Genomic DNA, 15,333 nt, shown 5'->3' on the forward strand with positions numbered 1-15,333 from the left:
AACCTGGAGTTTCCCTTTAAGAAAACTAATTGTCTGAGACTTTAAACCCTCACTGCTGCATCATATTCCAAAAGAGCAGAACTCCCCCTTTTTTTTAGATTGAGTCCTCACGAATTCTTATCCCGTGCCGACAGTTTGCTCCCGATGGCCCCAGATGGTGTTTTGGCCCCGAGTAGTTTGACCACAAACCCAAACACATGTACAACTCAATGGGATTATCGTGGTCGTCCTGCAGGATCCCATACATGGTTCAGCTTTAACAGCAAGGACAGCTATTTAAGAATTCCCCTCCCTACATGACTGGAATACCTTGGGTGCTTGCCAGAGACCAGACAGAGCCCAGTGTACCGGCTCTTCACATGACCCGTGGTGCGCCTTGGTAAGGAGGCCTGAGTTTCTCTGCTCCACTGACTTCTTCACAAGATATTCTGGGATTCTGCTGAATAGTATTACGTTGACGTCAACGAGCCAGACCCGGGCAGAAATGACTCCAAACGGTGCAGCGTGCCACCAGGATAATTATAAACGTTTCAGTGGTTAATTACAACGGGTTAATTGGTGCGTTAAATAAGCCGTCATTGGCAGCGTTGAGAGGAAGAGCCACTTATCAGCTGGCCAATTACAGGGCCCGACACTGCTCTGTGGGCTGGACCTCTTAGTGTGGTTTAAGTGACAGAATGGAAAAACTCATTAGCAATTTAAATGAAAAAGTATAACAATTAAAAGCCTCTTTTTTTTAAAGGCAGGGCTCGAGGTATGGCAGCTGAAATATCTCAACTATCTGATGAGTTGCCATGGACTCAGGCACACACACACGGTGTTCAGACATGGACTTTGGTGATTCAGCTCATGACATTTGTGATTTTCAGTTAAATGTCTGAGGTTTGGCACAGCTATCACGTTTCCCCTCAGGATGAATTGTAATAAAGAGATATTCTCTCATGTGCATATAGTTTGGACCTCAGATGGATTTAAAGTGAATTGAAGCAACAGGATCGGTATAAGAGAGAAATAATAGCAGTCATAATAATAAATAATAGAAAAAAAAGGACTGTAAAAAAAAAAAAACGTTTAAGAATAATGGAATAATAATAGAAACATGACTAGTAATAACAGCAGAAATAAGCTATACAATAGAATAATAATGAATAGATCATTTAAATGTAAACGTGGATGCCTGTAGGTTAATCAGCTAATGGAGGAAGATGAAGAAGAAGAAGGTGTGTGGAGACTGAGGTCAGGATCGAGCTGCGGTCAGCTACTTTTGCTTTTGTTCTCCGGTTGGCTTTCATCACCGCCACCGCGCTGCCGCTGGGACCGGGGCGGGCGGTGAGCTGGCAGTCTGCTCCCGGTCCGTGACGTCACTTTCCCAAACATTTCACCCTTGGAAGTTTGTCCATATAAGGAAGAGCGCTCCACTTTCTCCCGACCGCCGGGGCTATCCCGTGCATCTTCCCTGCTCTCTGTGTGTGTGTGTGTGTGTGGGCGCGTGCGTGTGCGCGCGACAGATTGAGGCAGAGGAAAAAAAGGGAGAGAGTCGCTTTACCTTACATGGGGCAGACAGACCTGGCCTTAACTTGACGTGTTTACAGGAGCCTCGTTGTGACTCACCTTTCTTTTTCTGAATGGCTGGGAGTCTGTCGTGCGCATGCGCAGCGCGGATACTTTACTGTACAGTACTTTACACAGGATGGGAGAGCTGATTATGGGCTGGATGTATACAAACCGGTTTTTTTAACCGGTTTGTTTAATGATAATCTCAATCTGCAAAGTAGCAGGTAAGGTATAAACGTAGTGGAGTAACGTGTACAATAAGAGTCTCTGAAATATAGTGGAGTATAAGTATAAGTACAATAAGTAATTCTAAGTATGGAACAAAATTATATTGTTCACTGTTAATTTCAGATCTATATTATAAGATATAATCAAATAAATGATGTAATATTTTAGATAAAGATCAAACTTCACAAGCCTTTAACCAGCTTCAACGTCAGTGACGTACACATTAATGCATCAATAATAGCCTCATATACATTATTCTATTTTATTTCTATTTTTACTAACGTAAAGGATAACTAGTTGAAAAACACCCTAATTAACAAAACCGCCACGTCACCAATTTGCTTTTTTTTTAAAATTATTATTATTTTTTAGTTATTAAAAAGTTTCCGCTTTGTTTAGTAACGCCGGGAGAAGTAACGCGTTACACAGTATCCCCACAGTCGGAGCCATGCAGTCAACCTTGGATATAAAGCCTCCACACTGACGGCCGCACCGGCCAATCCGCTCCGAGGAGGCGGGTCATGTGCTTGCCCGAGGCGTCCAATCAGATCGCTCGGTCGGCTATCGATTAAATTTGTCTGAAGCAAAGTTTTTTTTTGTGTGTGTGTTGCGTCTGTCGCTCTTCTTTTGCCACCGCGGAGGCTTCTGCTGCTGCTGCTGCTGCCGGGCAGAAAGACTAGAGGAGAGGGAGAGAGAGAGAGGCAGAGAGACTCAGAGAGAGAGAGAGAGAGAGAGAGAGGGAAGCCGGGGGTGGACCGTTAATTTCATCCACACCGTCTTGAATGCGTGGCGGAGTAGAGCGAGCTAATATACCGAGATCAGCGCGCCGAGGACCGGGGGGACGTAGCCTACGAGAGAAGCAGAGAGCGTCCGCATATATCTATTTATATCTATATATAGATAGATAGACATAAGGCTGTATAGATACATTTATACTATGGAAGAGTATGATGGAGAGATAGACTACATGCACCAGGAAGATGACTGGGATCGGGATCTGCTCCTGGATCCTGCATGGGAGAAGCAGCAGCGAAAGGTGAGACTTCCTCCTATAGGTGCGGAAGTGTGTGTGTGTGCTGGTCGATGATGGTTACATTAATAGTTAATTTCACGTCATCACACGCGAGTCGGTTACTTTTTGACCGGCTGGTCGGATGAGTTGTGCAGCGGCTGTTTACTTTGTAATCATCGGGGCTCGTTATCGCTTCGCTTAATCACCTGTTGGGCTTTTTTTTTCTCTAAGCAGCAAAACGAGCTGCGAAACTTTACTCACGTTTAGTAGAAGAGAGGGGGGGCGACTAAATACTGGACAGGACGCCCACCTTTCCGGCGCAACAGATGTCAACCATGCGCTTGACTGCATAGTGTGTGTGTGTGTCTCTGTGTGTGTGTGTGTGTGTGTGTGTGTGTGTGTGACACTGGCCCCTCCTGTCAACTGGTTTATGATGCGACGTGGATTAGGCCATGCTTCACTACCGGGGATGGAGTGTGTGTGTGTGTGAGGAGGAGGGGGTGTTGCGGGGGGTGTTGGGGGGGTTGAACCCTTTTATTTGGCTGTTTACGTGCAGACTTCTGGGATGAACCAACGTTGTGTTCCTGTTTGCTTTAAAAGTAGTTTGTTCACCTTTTTTTTTAACGCATTATTATGACGTATGAACACAAACTCATCCGTCATCTTCCACAATTAATGGGCCTAGACCTCCTTATACTGTCTTTTAACATCACCTACACGGGTCCAACAGCTGCTGCTCTTCCTTTTTTCTTCTTCTTTTTTTTTCTTCTAGACAGAGTATGAATGGTCTGTTTCAGGAAGGGGGTGTTGCCTCTTCTTTTCTTTTTTTCCTTCTTCTTCTTCTGCTTCTTCTTTCTGCCCATACTGTTCCTCCGCTTTGAAAAAGTGGGGAAGAAAAAGCTGTGGAATCTGAGTAAGCGCTGCGGTTTGGGTTGGGCTTGTATGGGAGCAAGCGTGCCCAAAAATGGTAATAATCGGCCCCTCTCGCTGCCTTTGGAAAACCCCCCCCCCACAAGTTTCTTTCTTGCTCTGCAAACTCTCAGCTTCTAGTTTCCTGGATTATGTCATCGACAGGCTGCTACCGGTAGAAAGCCAGTTAAAGGGAGCCAAGTCAAAGGTATGCAGGGGCTGATGTGTCAGGTGTGCACAGTGGGCGAGGGGAGAGAGAGGGGGGGGGGGGGGGGGCATCTTCAGGAGGGGCCTCGAACTCATCCTGCACCATAGGAAGCAGGAACACCTGACCTCCCCTCCATCCTGGATCACAGGCTTCCATCATGGTGAAATACTTAACCCCCATTGATCTAATCATCCTGCAGAGAGTGGCCATGTTTTATTCATCTGTTCCTCTCGGCGATGTTGAGATGTGACCAGATGAACACACAGACATGCACCTCTGTCCTGGCCAAGAGCAGTGCAGTCTCACACACACACACATCCATGGCCTCAGCAATCAGCTTTCCCCGCTGATGAACACATTACCCAGGAGCCCTTCGTGTTTGTCATTATATTATTATCATTATTGTTGGTTGCTTCAGTCGTTGCTTCACTTACAGCCTGAAGGAAATACATTCTGTTGAAGTTTTCCCACCAAATCGGAGCTAAAAGCAAACGTCAGAGTCTGTGAAACTGGACTTTTAACGCTGGGAAACAAACGAAGCTCGACAACTTTTTGGCTCCGTTTTTGCAGTTCACGTCGAGGCGTGCAAACCCCGGCGTGTCAGAGAGCGCTTGGAATATAAATGCGTCCGATTGCAAGTCTGAACCTGATCCCCGAGGCGTAAAGGCGCTGGCGTCCTCTTATCTCGCAATCCTGACGTCTGTTGCAGATCCAGGTGTCTCAGGTACGCCGAGCCAGATGTTGCTGGGAGCGGCCGCTCCCACATATTTCTTCACTGAGGCAAAATAAGGCCAATTTTTGTTTATGATTTAGTCGCATCGCGCTTCTGTTGAACAAACAAACGCACAGGAACGGTGTGTTATCGTGGCTGGAAGGTGGAGTTCAGGTGTTAGCTGCTGTGGCTAATCTATCCTGGTTTGTCCTTATAAGGGTATAAGCTGCAGCACCTTGGATCAGGCCTGCCTGGAAACCTCCCACATCCCATCTCCCACACCCCAAACACTCCCAACACACACCCACATTCCCCTGCACAAGCCAGGTCACAGACCTCATCGATGATTGGTTCACTTAAAAAAATAAAAACACCATTTGATCACCTGACACCAAGTGGAGGGAAAAAAAGCTAAATTACGAAATAATGGATTCAACTAAGACTCCATGAATCTGTCCACGCTGCTGCGCAGGAACTTGTCGTATTTTTATATGCATGTGACGCATGCAGGAAGGGCCGCTTCATTCCCCACTTTGACTAATCAGCAGCACCCTTGGGTGGGACCGTCGCTGGCAGAGGGCGTCCGAACCCGAGCATGCTGACCTACATACACACACTTTTTACTGGTACCTGCTTCAGTATGTGTGAACTTTGAGGAAACGTGTGTGTGTGTGTGTGTGTGTGTGTGTGTGTGTGTGTGTGTGTGTGTGTGTGTGTGTGTGTGTGTGTGTGTGTGTGTGTGTGTGTGTGTGTGTGTGTGTGTGTGTGTGTGTGTGTGTGTGTGTGTGTGTGTGTGTGTGAAGGTGGCAGCTGTTTTTTGCTAAATTGCATAATAGGATGTGTAACGTCAGCGCCGGCCACCTCACGGAAAGCTTCCCATCATCAGATTCCTGTGTTCCCCATGATGCACCTTGTGCAGCCCTCTTTTTAAACAAAAGAAGAAGAGCGTCACAGAGCGGCGTTGACAAAGCGGGGAATGTGGAAAGAGTGAATCCCTCTCTCTCTCTCTCGCCCTCTGTGTGGCAGGTGGCTCTGCGTTATGTGCTGAAATGTTGCTTCTTTTCACTACATAAAACATGAGCACGCTGACGAGCATGTCACCCCCCCCCCCCCCCCCCCCCCCCCACACACACACACCATATTCAATAAACTGTCATGTGATGTTTTCCATCCTGCAGCCTGACATCGAGCCTCAGATCCAACTCAAATTATCTATTTTCAGTTGCTGAAATGAAAGTGTGCACGTGGTTTAATGAGAGAAGTAGTGTAGTCATGTGCAAGTCGCTGGTTCGGATTCCTTGGGGGGAAAAATTAAATATTTGATGTGACAGCGACACTTCTTCTTCTTCTTCCCTCCAATGCTGATGAGATATTTCTATCTACTTACTAAATCAGAGTTACAGTTACACTTCCTAAGTTATTGTTTAATATGAGTAAAAATGTACATTGTTGTTCTACGGATTAAACAAACAATGGGTTTTTGGAGGTGCTGATAGGCAGATTTAGATACATTTGGACACAGCGAGGCTCGCTGTTTCCTCATTTCCAGTCTTTATGCTAAGCTAACTAGCGGCAGGATGTTTTCATACGCAGTTCGTAGCTAGTAGTTAGTATATAAGTCGCATAATCGCTTCTGGCACTGGACATTTGTAACTTCTCGTAAGATATCGTACGATCATACGATGTATGAGAATATGTCGGCTGTTATTGTTATATTATATATCCTCCGTCATATCCTTTTCAGATCTCCGTACAAAATGAGTTTCATGGCCGGAAACGTCTCCGTATTTATTTCTTTGTCGCTTAGTCATCCGTCAGGGCCACCGCTCCTCTTTTTTGGAAAAAGTTAGAAAATTGTCAGATATCTTAGTAGACGTCTTGGGTGCACAACCAGACGATAAATCCCAACAGGGGCTCCCCCGGCGGACCCGTCGTCCCGCCTGGGTCAGGCTGTCGGGGCCCCGTCTCGTTTGTCCTGATTGATGGGGTCACGGGTTGACATCACAGCTGACGGGGCCCAGGAGACATCCAGACATCCACCCGTCCCACCGGAGGAGGCTTTATGCGTACACTCACAGCTCGCAGTTCTTTTCTGAACCAAAAAATCAAGTAAACTTGCAGTCAATTACGTTCAACCAATCAGATCTGATCATTTAAACACGGAAAATTAAAGACGAGCTTTATTATTTACACCATTAATAACACTATTTACAGTGTTGAAATGGGTTTCTCTGCTCCAGTTGTTCCGGTTATGAGTCATCCTGCCCCTTCTTCCTTTTCCTCGCCGTCAGTAACTGGATCCTGCGTGAACACGGTCAGGGTTTGATCCGCTGCGTTTCATAATCGACCGAAACATCTTGTTATGTGCAGCTAATGAGAAGCTTTCAGTCTGGAGGAAACCATCTACTCTTTAAGGCCCCGAGGCTCCTTGACTTGATGTATGGAGTGTTGGAAGATACTAAGCTGTGAATAATGACTCTTATATAACCAGAGTCCACGTCTCAGACGGGCTTTGTTCTCCACTGAGGTGCACTTTTAGTTGGAGGGCTGGTGGCCGAGTTTAAAGTCAGAGGGATCGCTGACATGGTCCGATCCATTAGGGTTGTTTTACTACACGTGGGTGAAACCAACCGTGCTGGTCGTTTGGCTCTTTGGATGGTGATGACGGTTGAGTTTTACAGATATTCATGGTCCTCAGACGATGAATCCTAATGATGAATCCCTGATGTGTGGTTTTGAGGGAAACGTCAACTACCAGGTTGGGTTGCTGAGAGTTTTGTTACAGATGTTTATGTCCCGTAGACGGTATATAAGGATGGTGATGCCACCTGTTACAGATTTGAAGCCTTGAGTTTGGCATTTATCATCTATTTGACTCTAAATGGGACCATAATTTAATAAATTAACATAATGCTGTATTGAAGAAGACTTGAAGCTAGAGTTTGAGACCATAAACTCAGAAGTTGGGTAATTTTTTCATAGACTCCCTTTCAATCGGGCTTCTTTTTGCAACCAGAGGAGTCGCCCCCTGATGGCCATTACAAAGAATGCAGGTTGGCTTCACTTTTCAGAACTGGAGGTTGCTGCCCGGAATGATGCTAATTAGCAAAAGCTACCGTGTTAAACTAAGATGAGAGCATGTGACGTTTAACCCCTTCTGGGCCAAATGATGACGTCAGCACGATGGTATATTTAGCCTTGTTAGAAAATAATAGATCACATCTCATCATAGAGAACCTTACTAGCAATCAGGAAGTAGAAACTTACAAGAATGCATCTGAAACTACGGGGCTCCATCTGGAGAATTACTTCCTTCCTAAAACACTTATTTTTCTTTGCATCTTTAGCAATTCAATAATGGAGTGCGTCGAGGTCGTGGTACCTGACAAAACCTCTCATTCTTCTTCTCTATGAATATCGGTGTACTACTATAACTTTTTTTTTTTTTTTTGTGCTAAATATCTGTTTAAGTTCCAGTGATTTAGAAAGCAGACGCCAGCTCTGGACGTCTGAGAGAAGCTTGAACCTCTTCGTCCTTGCTCCGTCTGGAACACATTTCCATGCTTAGGTTTCAGTTCTTTTATTTGTTTGGGGAAGGTGAAAGCTCATTCTTCCTCATCAAGCCATACAAAAGCATCTGGGTGTTTTTTTTTTTTTCTTTTTAGAAACCACTGTTTGAAAAGTCAAATGTGAGCAATTACCAGACTGTTATCTGAGCAGCTCCCAAATGCCAGGGCCCTGATGCAAATTCTTCTATAGCTTATTTTCTCAGGCTAAAGCTCCACATTTAGAAACGTATACAGAAATGAGCTCCGAGCTCTCGGTCAAAGGTCAATACGGCGGTTTTGAAGGCCGGCGGCGTGATGCATTTTAAATGACCTTTTTCAAAAGGTGTTTGAATAAGTTTGACTGCTTTGCATCATAGTTTCATAACGGAGACGCTGGAGTTTTATACGTCTGCAGCTCGGTGGCAGAATGGAGACCCCCAGAAGGGGAGGTTCTTTGGATTCCACATCCACCATGGGATTTTGAGGTCAAGGTGCATTTCCTGTTCAGCTAAAATAAAAAAAAAGAGACTGCTCAATGCTGGAGTACGTCTGGAACCACTACACACTTACATGGTCACATGTCTTCAATAGTATAGGACCCAGGGGGGGGTTTATAGGTGATCCGTCTGCATGTTTCCAAGGAATTTTCTTGCACCACATGGGAAGGATGTAGCCGGGTCTTTCCTCCGCTAATGCTATTAATCAAACCACATGCGTCGTCAAGTGCATGTGCTGCCTTTGAAGCCGACGGGGGGACTCGTACTGGACACGGACCGGACTCCCAGGCCTTATGAACATGTGAGCGTTTCAGCCGTAAGCCTCCTCGCTGCAGCAGCAGCTGTGGAAGGAGCAGGCGGCAGCAGCAGGCGCACCTTTCCAATAGGTAGCCGTGTGGGCGGAGCTCCGTGGGAGGAGGGGGAGGAGTCGGCGAGTGGAAGGAGAGGTTCAGACAGAGGAGCTTTCAGGTCTCCGCACAAAGAGAGCGTGTTTCAGGAGGCCGTCCTTTGTCACGCTGTCAAACGGGAGTCAATAATTCATCATCGCTCGGCTATCAGATGACTCTTCTTTACGGTGCTCCGGGGTCTTTCCCCTCGTTTGGTGTTCAGAAAACATCACACCCGTTTGTATTTGAAGTGAAATTTGAGCTTTTTGGTTCAGAATATAATGCTCTAGCCAGCAGCTGCTTAGCTTAGCGCAAGGATTGGAAACAGCTAGCCAAACAGTTGCCAGGCAACCAATGGGGACTCCAGGCAATTACTGGTCCAAACCAAACTTCAGCGGTGCTGGTAGGCGGGTTTAGTTTTTAGTTAACTGTTTGGATGAAGTCAGGCTAGCGGTTTCCTCCCCTGTCTTTATGCTAAGCTAAGCTAAGCATCACAACCAAAAGCTCAGCAAGACAGCCAAAAAAAAAGCCCATTTCCTAAAATGTAGAACAGGAGGAAATGGAGCACAGGTCGTTAAGTTTTAACGAGCAGTCGGCCTATCTGGAGGTATTTATGTAGTAGCTGTCGTATGCTAAGGAAGGCTTTTAAAAGTTTCTAAAGTTTGACTTTTCCTCGCCGCGGTGGCTCACACTAACTACCCAGCTCTCCTTCTGCTGTTTATCCAAACGCTTATTATTATTATTATTATTATTATTAAGCTTCACTTCCCAGGCGGCACAAGGAGTATTTTAACCTAAGTGGAGGTTAAAATACTGTTATGTAATTTAAATTATAGAAGAAGATGAAGATGTGTAAAAGCAAAAGATCCTAAAGGTTTCTCCTGACAGTTATGGCTCCCTTCTCATCAGTTTGACTCCCTCTTCCCTCTCGTTCTTTGCTCTTCCTCCCGACTGCACAGTGTGACTGAGTGGGAGGCGACGGCTGGAAGGAGAAAAGTTTCAGCGTTGAAATCTCCCTCCAGCCGTTATCAGGAAGCCTGTCTTCCACCGCACACATGAGGCGCGTCGTTATTATCTGCTCTGCGTGTAATAAATAGGCGATTGCAGCATTTGAACGATGAAGACCGGATGTGTCTGTGGGTTTTATTTGCACTGTAAGTCAGAGGGAGTTTAATCCGGTGTGGTGAATCAGACGTCCTAGGTGGCCGATATCACAGGCGAGGAGTGCAGCGGTTAACGAGGAAGCGAGGGGCGATAAAAGTCGACGTTGTGGGCCTGGAATTATGATAATGTTGCAAATAAATCAATGTGTGAATCTGCATAGTGAGTCTTTGGGAAAAGAGAGAGTGTTGTGATGGAAAGTGAGGCCAGAGGCTATTTGTTCTGCTGTACTCGTCCACTTTCCCAAAGTGGGACAAGTATTGAACATCCGACTTCCAATCAGTCCCTGCGATTGATCGCTCGTGGTCACTTAGCCTCCCTGCAGGCGATGTTGCGTTACGCGCCGATGACTCTCTGCTGTTTGTGAAACCAACAATTAAATTCAGCAACAAAGAACTGACCGACATCTCTCAGCTCTTTGTTTTCCTGGCTGCAGGATTAGTCTCCACGCTCCCCGCGTCGCTTCGATTCGCCACAGTAAACAACGGTGAAGTGCTGCACGGCGACTGTCATCACAATTAGTAACCGACACCCTCCCACTCGGGGAGCCCTGGTAACCCAGCACCGAGGGGGAGCGCCGGCAGCAGGCCGGCGTGTGGTTGATGGAGATGGAGGGCCCTTGGCGGGGCCGGCGAGTGGTTGGAGCCGTGTGAAGTGCCGGCAGCACCGAAGCAGCTGGTTGTGTCACTCGTTTGTAGCTGCGATCGCTTGGAAAGGCATCTTCTTCTTCTGTAAACGTCCTTTTCTCCCCCCGTACGACCTTTGTGACCTTCCAACAATTTTCAAATTTCATATGTTCCTTCCTGCTGTCCATCATATTCTCAGGTTGTGAATCGTATATATCTTCTGTTGGTATGAATGACTAACAGAACTGTCCCAGATACACAGGGTTTCCCCCGGGAAACGGTCCAGCTGCTTTTTTTGTCTTAAACACGGCTCTGACTAATTACTGCAACACAAAAACAACACGTCAGCGATGAAATCAATCATCTGCCGAGCTGAAAGTGAAACTAACCCGATCCCGCAGCATCTCATTTCAATATTTATGCAAACGACGGTGTCGACAATCGCCTCGCTCGCCCCGCGACCTTTGCTCCGCGCCGCCGCCACTTGTTTCCCCCGCAGCCTGATGAGCTCATAAAGAGGACTTTAGTCTGGTGCGATGCTATTTCAGGAAAAACCCTGCAGCTCTGGAAAGAGAGAAGAGATCGTCCTGAATGTAATGGGACCATAAAATCTGTTAGTATTCTGCATGAATCCCTTTGCACAGAAATGAACAAAGGAGCATTACTTTGTCGGATGAATTTATGCGTGATGCATCTGTAAGATTCCTCTTAACTGCGGTGGAAGGAGGCCCCCAGGAAAGGGGCCAAACGACGGGTCCGTATGTGATGCCATTGGGCCCCAAGAAACGTTTTGCTATACTTACGCCGCCGTCTCCAAATGAGATAAATCAACTTCCCAGAATGAATACTTGAATTTAAATCATTAGGCCCCTCAGAGTTATATCATTACTTTTTATGGCTGCAGCTCGCTACATCGCTGTGTAGGGAGATAAAGTCCCCATTCTTAATCCCGCCCACGACGCTCTGATTGGTCTGCCGTTTCAGTTTGTTACCTGGATGCTCGTCTCCGCGTCTCCGTCCTGAAACCAGCTGTGAGGTTTTCTCTCTGCCGAGTTGAAAAGGTTCCCGCTTCTCTCTTTGACTCACATGTGGAACTGAAGATCAGGAAACACACACACACACACACACACACACACACACACACACACACACACACACACACACACACACTGTAAGCAATGTCATCATGTTAAAATATTTTCATTTTTGGAACATGAACTATTTTGGAAACAATAGGGAGAAGTGAGAAAACACAGTGGTGGAATATTTTATGTACAACTACACAAGTATGTACACTTTTAAGGTACTTGTACTTCACTTGAGTTTTTGGATGACAGCATAAATTACTAGTTAATTTGCAGATTCAGATTATTAACACATAATAAACATCAACTAATATGTGTTGTTATGGATTAAGCCACCAGGCAGGAAGTAAATTTATGCACCAGAAGGTTTTCGGCCCACGTCGGCTTACGAGACGATCCAGACACAACAAGCAGGACTGATGACATAATGAGAGAGAGAGAGAATAAATACACCTCCATGCAATATCAAAGCAAATATGAAACACAATCCATTTTAGGGAAGCATAAGTGAGGCCTTTAACACATCAAACATAACGTTCCCTCCTACACGTTTTACAGCCAGAAACACTTTGTCAGTAAACAGGAACCGAAGTCGCCGACGTTTAAAGGAAAAGCACGTATTTAAGATCACGAGACATTATAGTGCGTTTCGTTTTCGACCCTCCAGATCACACAGGTGTTTTCTATTCCCGTCTCAGTCCAGATACCACGACTCAGCTACACCTCTCCTTTTGGTACTTTGCTCTATTTTGACACGAATACTTTTGGACTTTACACTGGTATTGTTACTTTTATTGAGTAAAATATTTGTGTATTTCGGTGTATAACATGTAGAATATCTTGTTCGGGTCCTGAGAAATGTAGCACACATGCAGTACAGTTGATACAGATGTGTTGAAAGCCCCCCCCCCCCCTTCTCCCAGTCAGGTGTCGGTCAGCAGTGGGGAAAAAACTGCTGCTCCGGCACAAAGCGGCACCACGACCCGCCGCACGCTTCCCGCCACACCGCCGCCGCCAACCAGCTGCAGGCGAACCGAGCTGCTGCTGACTCATGACGACTGTGCGATGACTCGGGTGAATAGGCCACTGTAATTTCCCATCACACTGTTTAGACAGGCGACTGACTGACGGCTCAGGCATGACTCGGGGGAATTACGCCCGTGCTGAGTCGCTGTGATGGCAACTTTATCACTTGTCTTTTTGTATCTGGCAGATTTAGATAAAGTTCTGTTGAAATGTATCGATGCGTTTACAACTTTCTAATCAACATAGCGTTTACATAAAGAATATAAAATATGAATATGATTCAAGTAGTTACTGCAGTGTGCACCGCTATGCATCCGTGTGTCCGTGTCCATACAGACCCGGGTCCTCTACAGACCCGGGTCCTCTACAGACCGGCCTTTGTGCAGCGGGACCCTCCTGCTCTGAGCCGGTGAAGCGGAGAGAGAGACAGAGAGAGAGACATAGAGCATGCCTTCTTTGATACCTCCCTCTCCATTTGAATAACACCTGCACGTGGATTTGCATCCCATTTGTGTGTTGTGAGATCAGCAGAGATGCTTCATCTTCTCGTGAACTCGTGGCGTGCTCAGTTAGACGTTTGTCACCATATATGGAAGGTTAATGGAAGCGGTGTGACATCACTGAAGCTGGAAGATTCTTGTGTGATGTTGTAATAGTGCAATGTAAAAAGAATCCTCATCAAAATGTGCTCAATTCCAAATTCAGAGCCTTTTGCCTCCACGCAGCTCTCAACATGCCGACGGCTGAGCCGGCGGCTCGCAGCAAACGGTGCTAACGGTGCAAACGGTGCTAACGGTGCATACGATAGCAACAGTGCTGACGGGGCTAACAGTGTTAGCCTGAGTTTTCACATGAACAAACACACACTAGAAAGCACAGAGAAGCTCGGATTACCACACACACAGAGGGAGAGTGACATCATCCTCCGCTCAGGTAAACATCACTCCTCTATATCGTTACATAGCATCGGGCTTTACTTAAAACAACATTTAAAAAGGAAATACACTGGAAAATGTATTTAGTTCTGATATCTGATCCAGCATCAGTGTTAGAATGATGATTTCTGATCCAGCATCAGTGTTGGAATGATGATATCTGATCCAGCATCCGTGTTGGAATGATGATATCTGATCCAGCATCAGTGTTGGAATGAAATCCCTCCAAGCCGTCACAGACGTTTTCGTGCTCGATGTCGCCGAGCGCTCGGGGAGCCGTGGACGTGGGTTTTTATTAAGAGCCTTGGCGGCACAACCGAGCTTGTTTGTTTGTGGGTCTCCAGGCTTGTGTGGTTGTCATAGCAACCGCCCAGTGTTGGGTGCTCTGCGGCATTTTCACAGACGAGGCACTCTTTGTGAAATGGACTCGGCTGGGGAAAGAGCTACTACCACTCTCGGACTTCTCATTGTGATACACACACACACACACACACACACACACACACAGAGGCCACAAGAGAGTAAATATCAGTGGAATGGTCACAATGGCCACTATTATTAGCCAATCTGCAGTTTTTTGGCCGTCTCACTGCTCCGTCAGCACGGCCGTGGAGAGTGTGTGTCTGCATGCACGTGTGCAAGTGCACGTGTCGAAGCGTATTTGCTGCATGCATGTATTGGCGCACAAAAAGGCAGGCTGTGTGTGTGTGTGTGTGTGTGTGTGTGTGTGTGTGTGTGTGTGAGAGAGAGTGTGTGTGTGTCTCTTCCGAAGCAGCAGCCAAGGCGAGAGATAAGTGTAATGGGATGACGGTGCTGAGTCGGCACTTTGCAGTAACAGCCTGTTCGAGTGGCTGGTTGGGTGGATGCTGCACCTGAGAGACTGTCGCACTCCATCATGACTGCAGGCTGGAGAGGAAAAGAGTGTGTGTGTGTGTGTGTGTGTGTGTGTGTGTGTGTGTGTGTGTGTGTGTGTGTGTGTGTGTGTGTGTGTGTGTGTGTGTGTGTGTGTGTGTGTGTGTGTGTGTGTGTGTGTGTGTGTGTGTGTGTGTGTGTGTGTGTGTGTGTGTGTGTGTGTGTGCATAAATGCAAGAAAACATTGCCATGCCAAGCAACGCTTCACCAATGCACACATTTGTTTTTATTGCTGTTATTGTTAATCAAATGGAAAATTTGAGATATTTTGTTTCAAATTTTATTCACATTGATTTCTAAGTCATATTTTGCACAATTGTAAACCTTAAGATCTTGACTAGAATAGAAATTCCATTCCTGGGTTTGAAGTCCTTGATGGTTCTGAGAAGCTGAAGTAGCTAAAGAAGCATCTCAGGACACGACGTCACCCATAAATAAAGCCGGAAACAACGAGTCACCAGAGCATTTTGATAATTAATTCATCGTGGGTTGTTGATTGGACCAAACAAGATGATTTGAAGATGCCGCAAAGGG

At 46.2% G+C, this 15,333-nt stretch overlaps 2 protein-coding genes across 8 annotated transcripts in view; one reads left to right on the forward strand and one right to left on the reverse strand.

Moving 5' to 3' along the window:
- Positions 1–15,333, reverse strand: part of cnih1 (cornichon family member 1) — a 196,164-nt gene that overhangs the window by 116,134 nt on the left and 64,697 nt on the right. The window lies entirely within an intron of this gene.
- actn1 (actinin, alpha 1) overlaps positions 2,440–15,333 on the forward strand; it is a 44,236-nt gene continuing 31,342 nt past the window's right edge. For 3 of the 6 annotated variants that reach the window (XM_084012853.1, XM_084012851.1, XM_084012850.1), the window contains exon 1: positions 2,442–2,818. In XM_084012853.1, the coding sequence (XP_083868979.1) occupies positions 2,720–2,818 (99 nt within the window). In that variant the 5' untranslated portion in view covers positions 2,442–2,719. Of the gene's footprint in view, positions 2,819–15,333 lie in introns of all 6 variants that reach the window. The other 3 variants (XM_084012854.1, XM_084012852.1, XM_084012849.1) reach the window with 3 other exon arrangements.

Source organism: Eutrigla gurnardus, assembly GCF_963514095.1.
Source record: "Eutrigla gurnardus genome assembly, chromosome: 7".
NCBI classification, from domain to species: domain Eukaryota; kingdom Metazoa; phylum Chordata; class Actinopteri; order Perciformes; family Triglidae; genus Eutrigla; species Eutrigla gurnardus.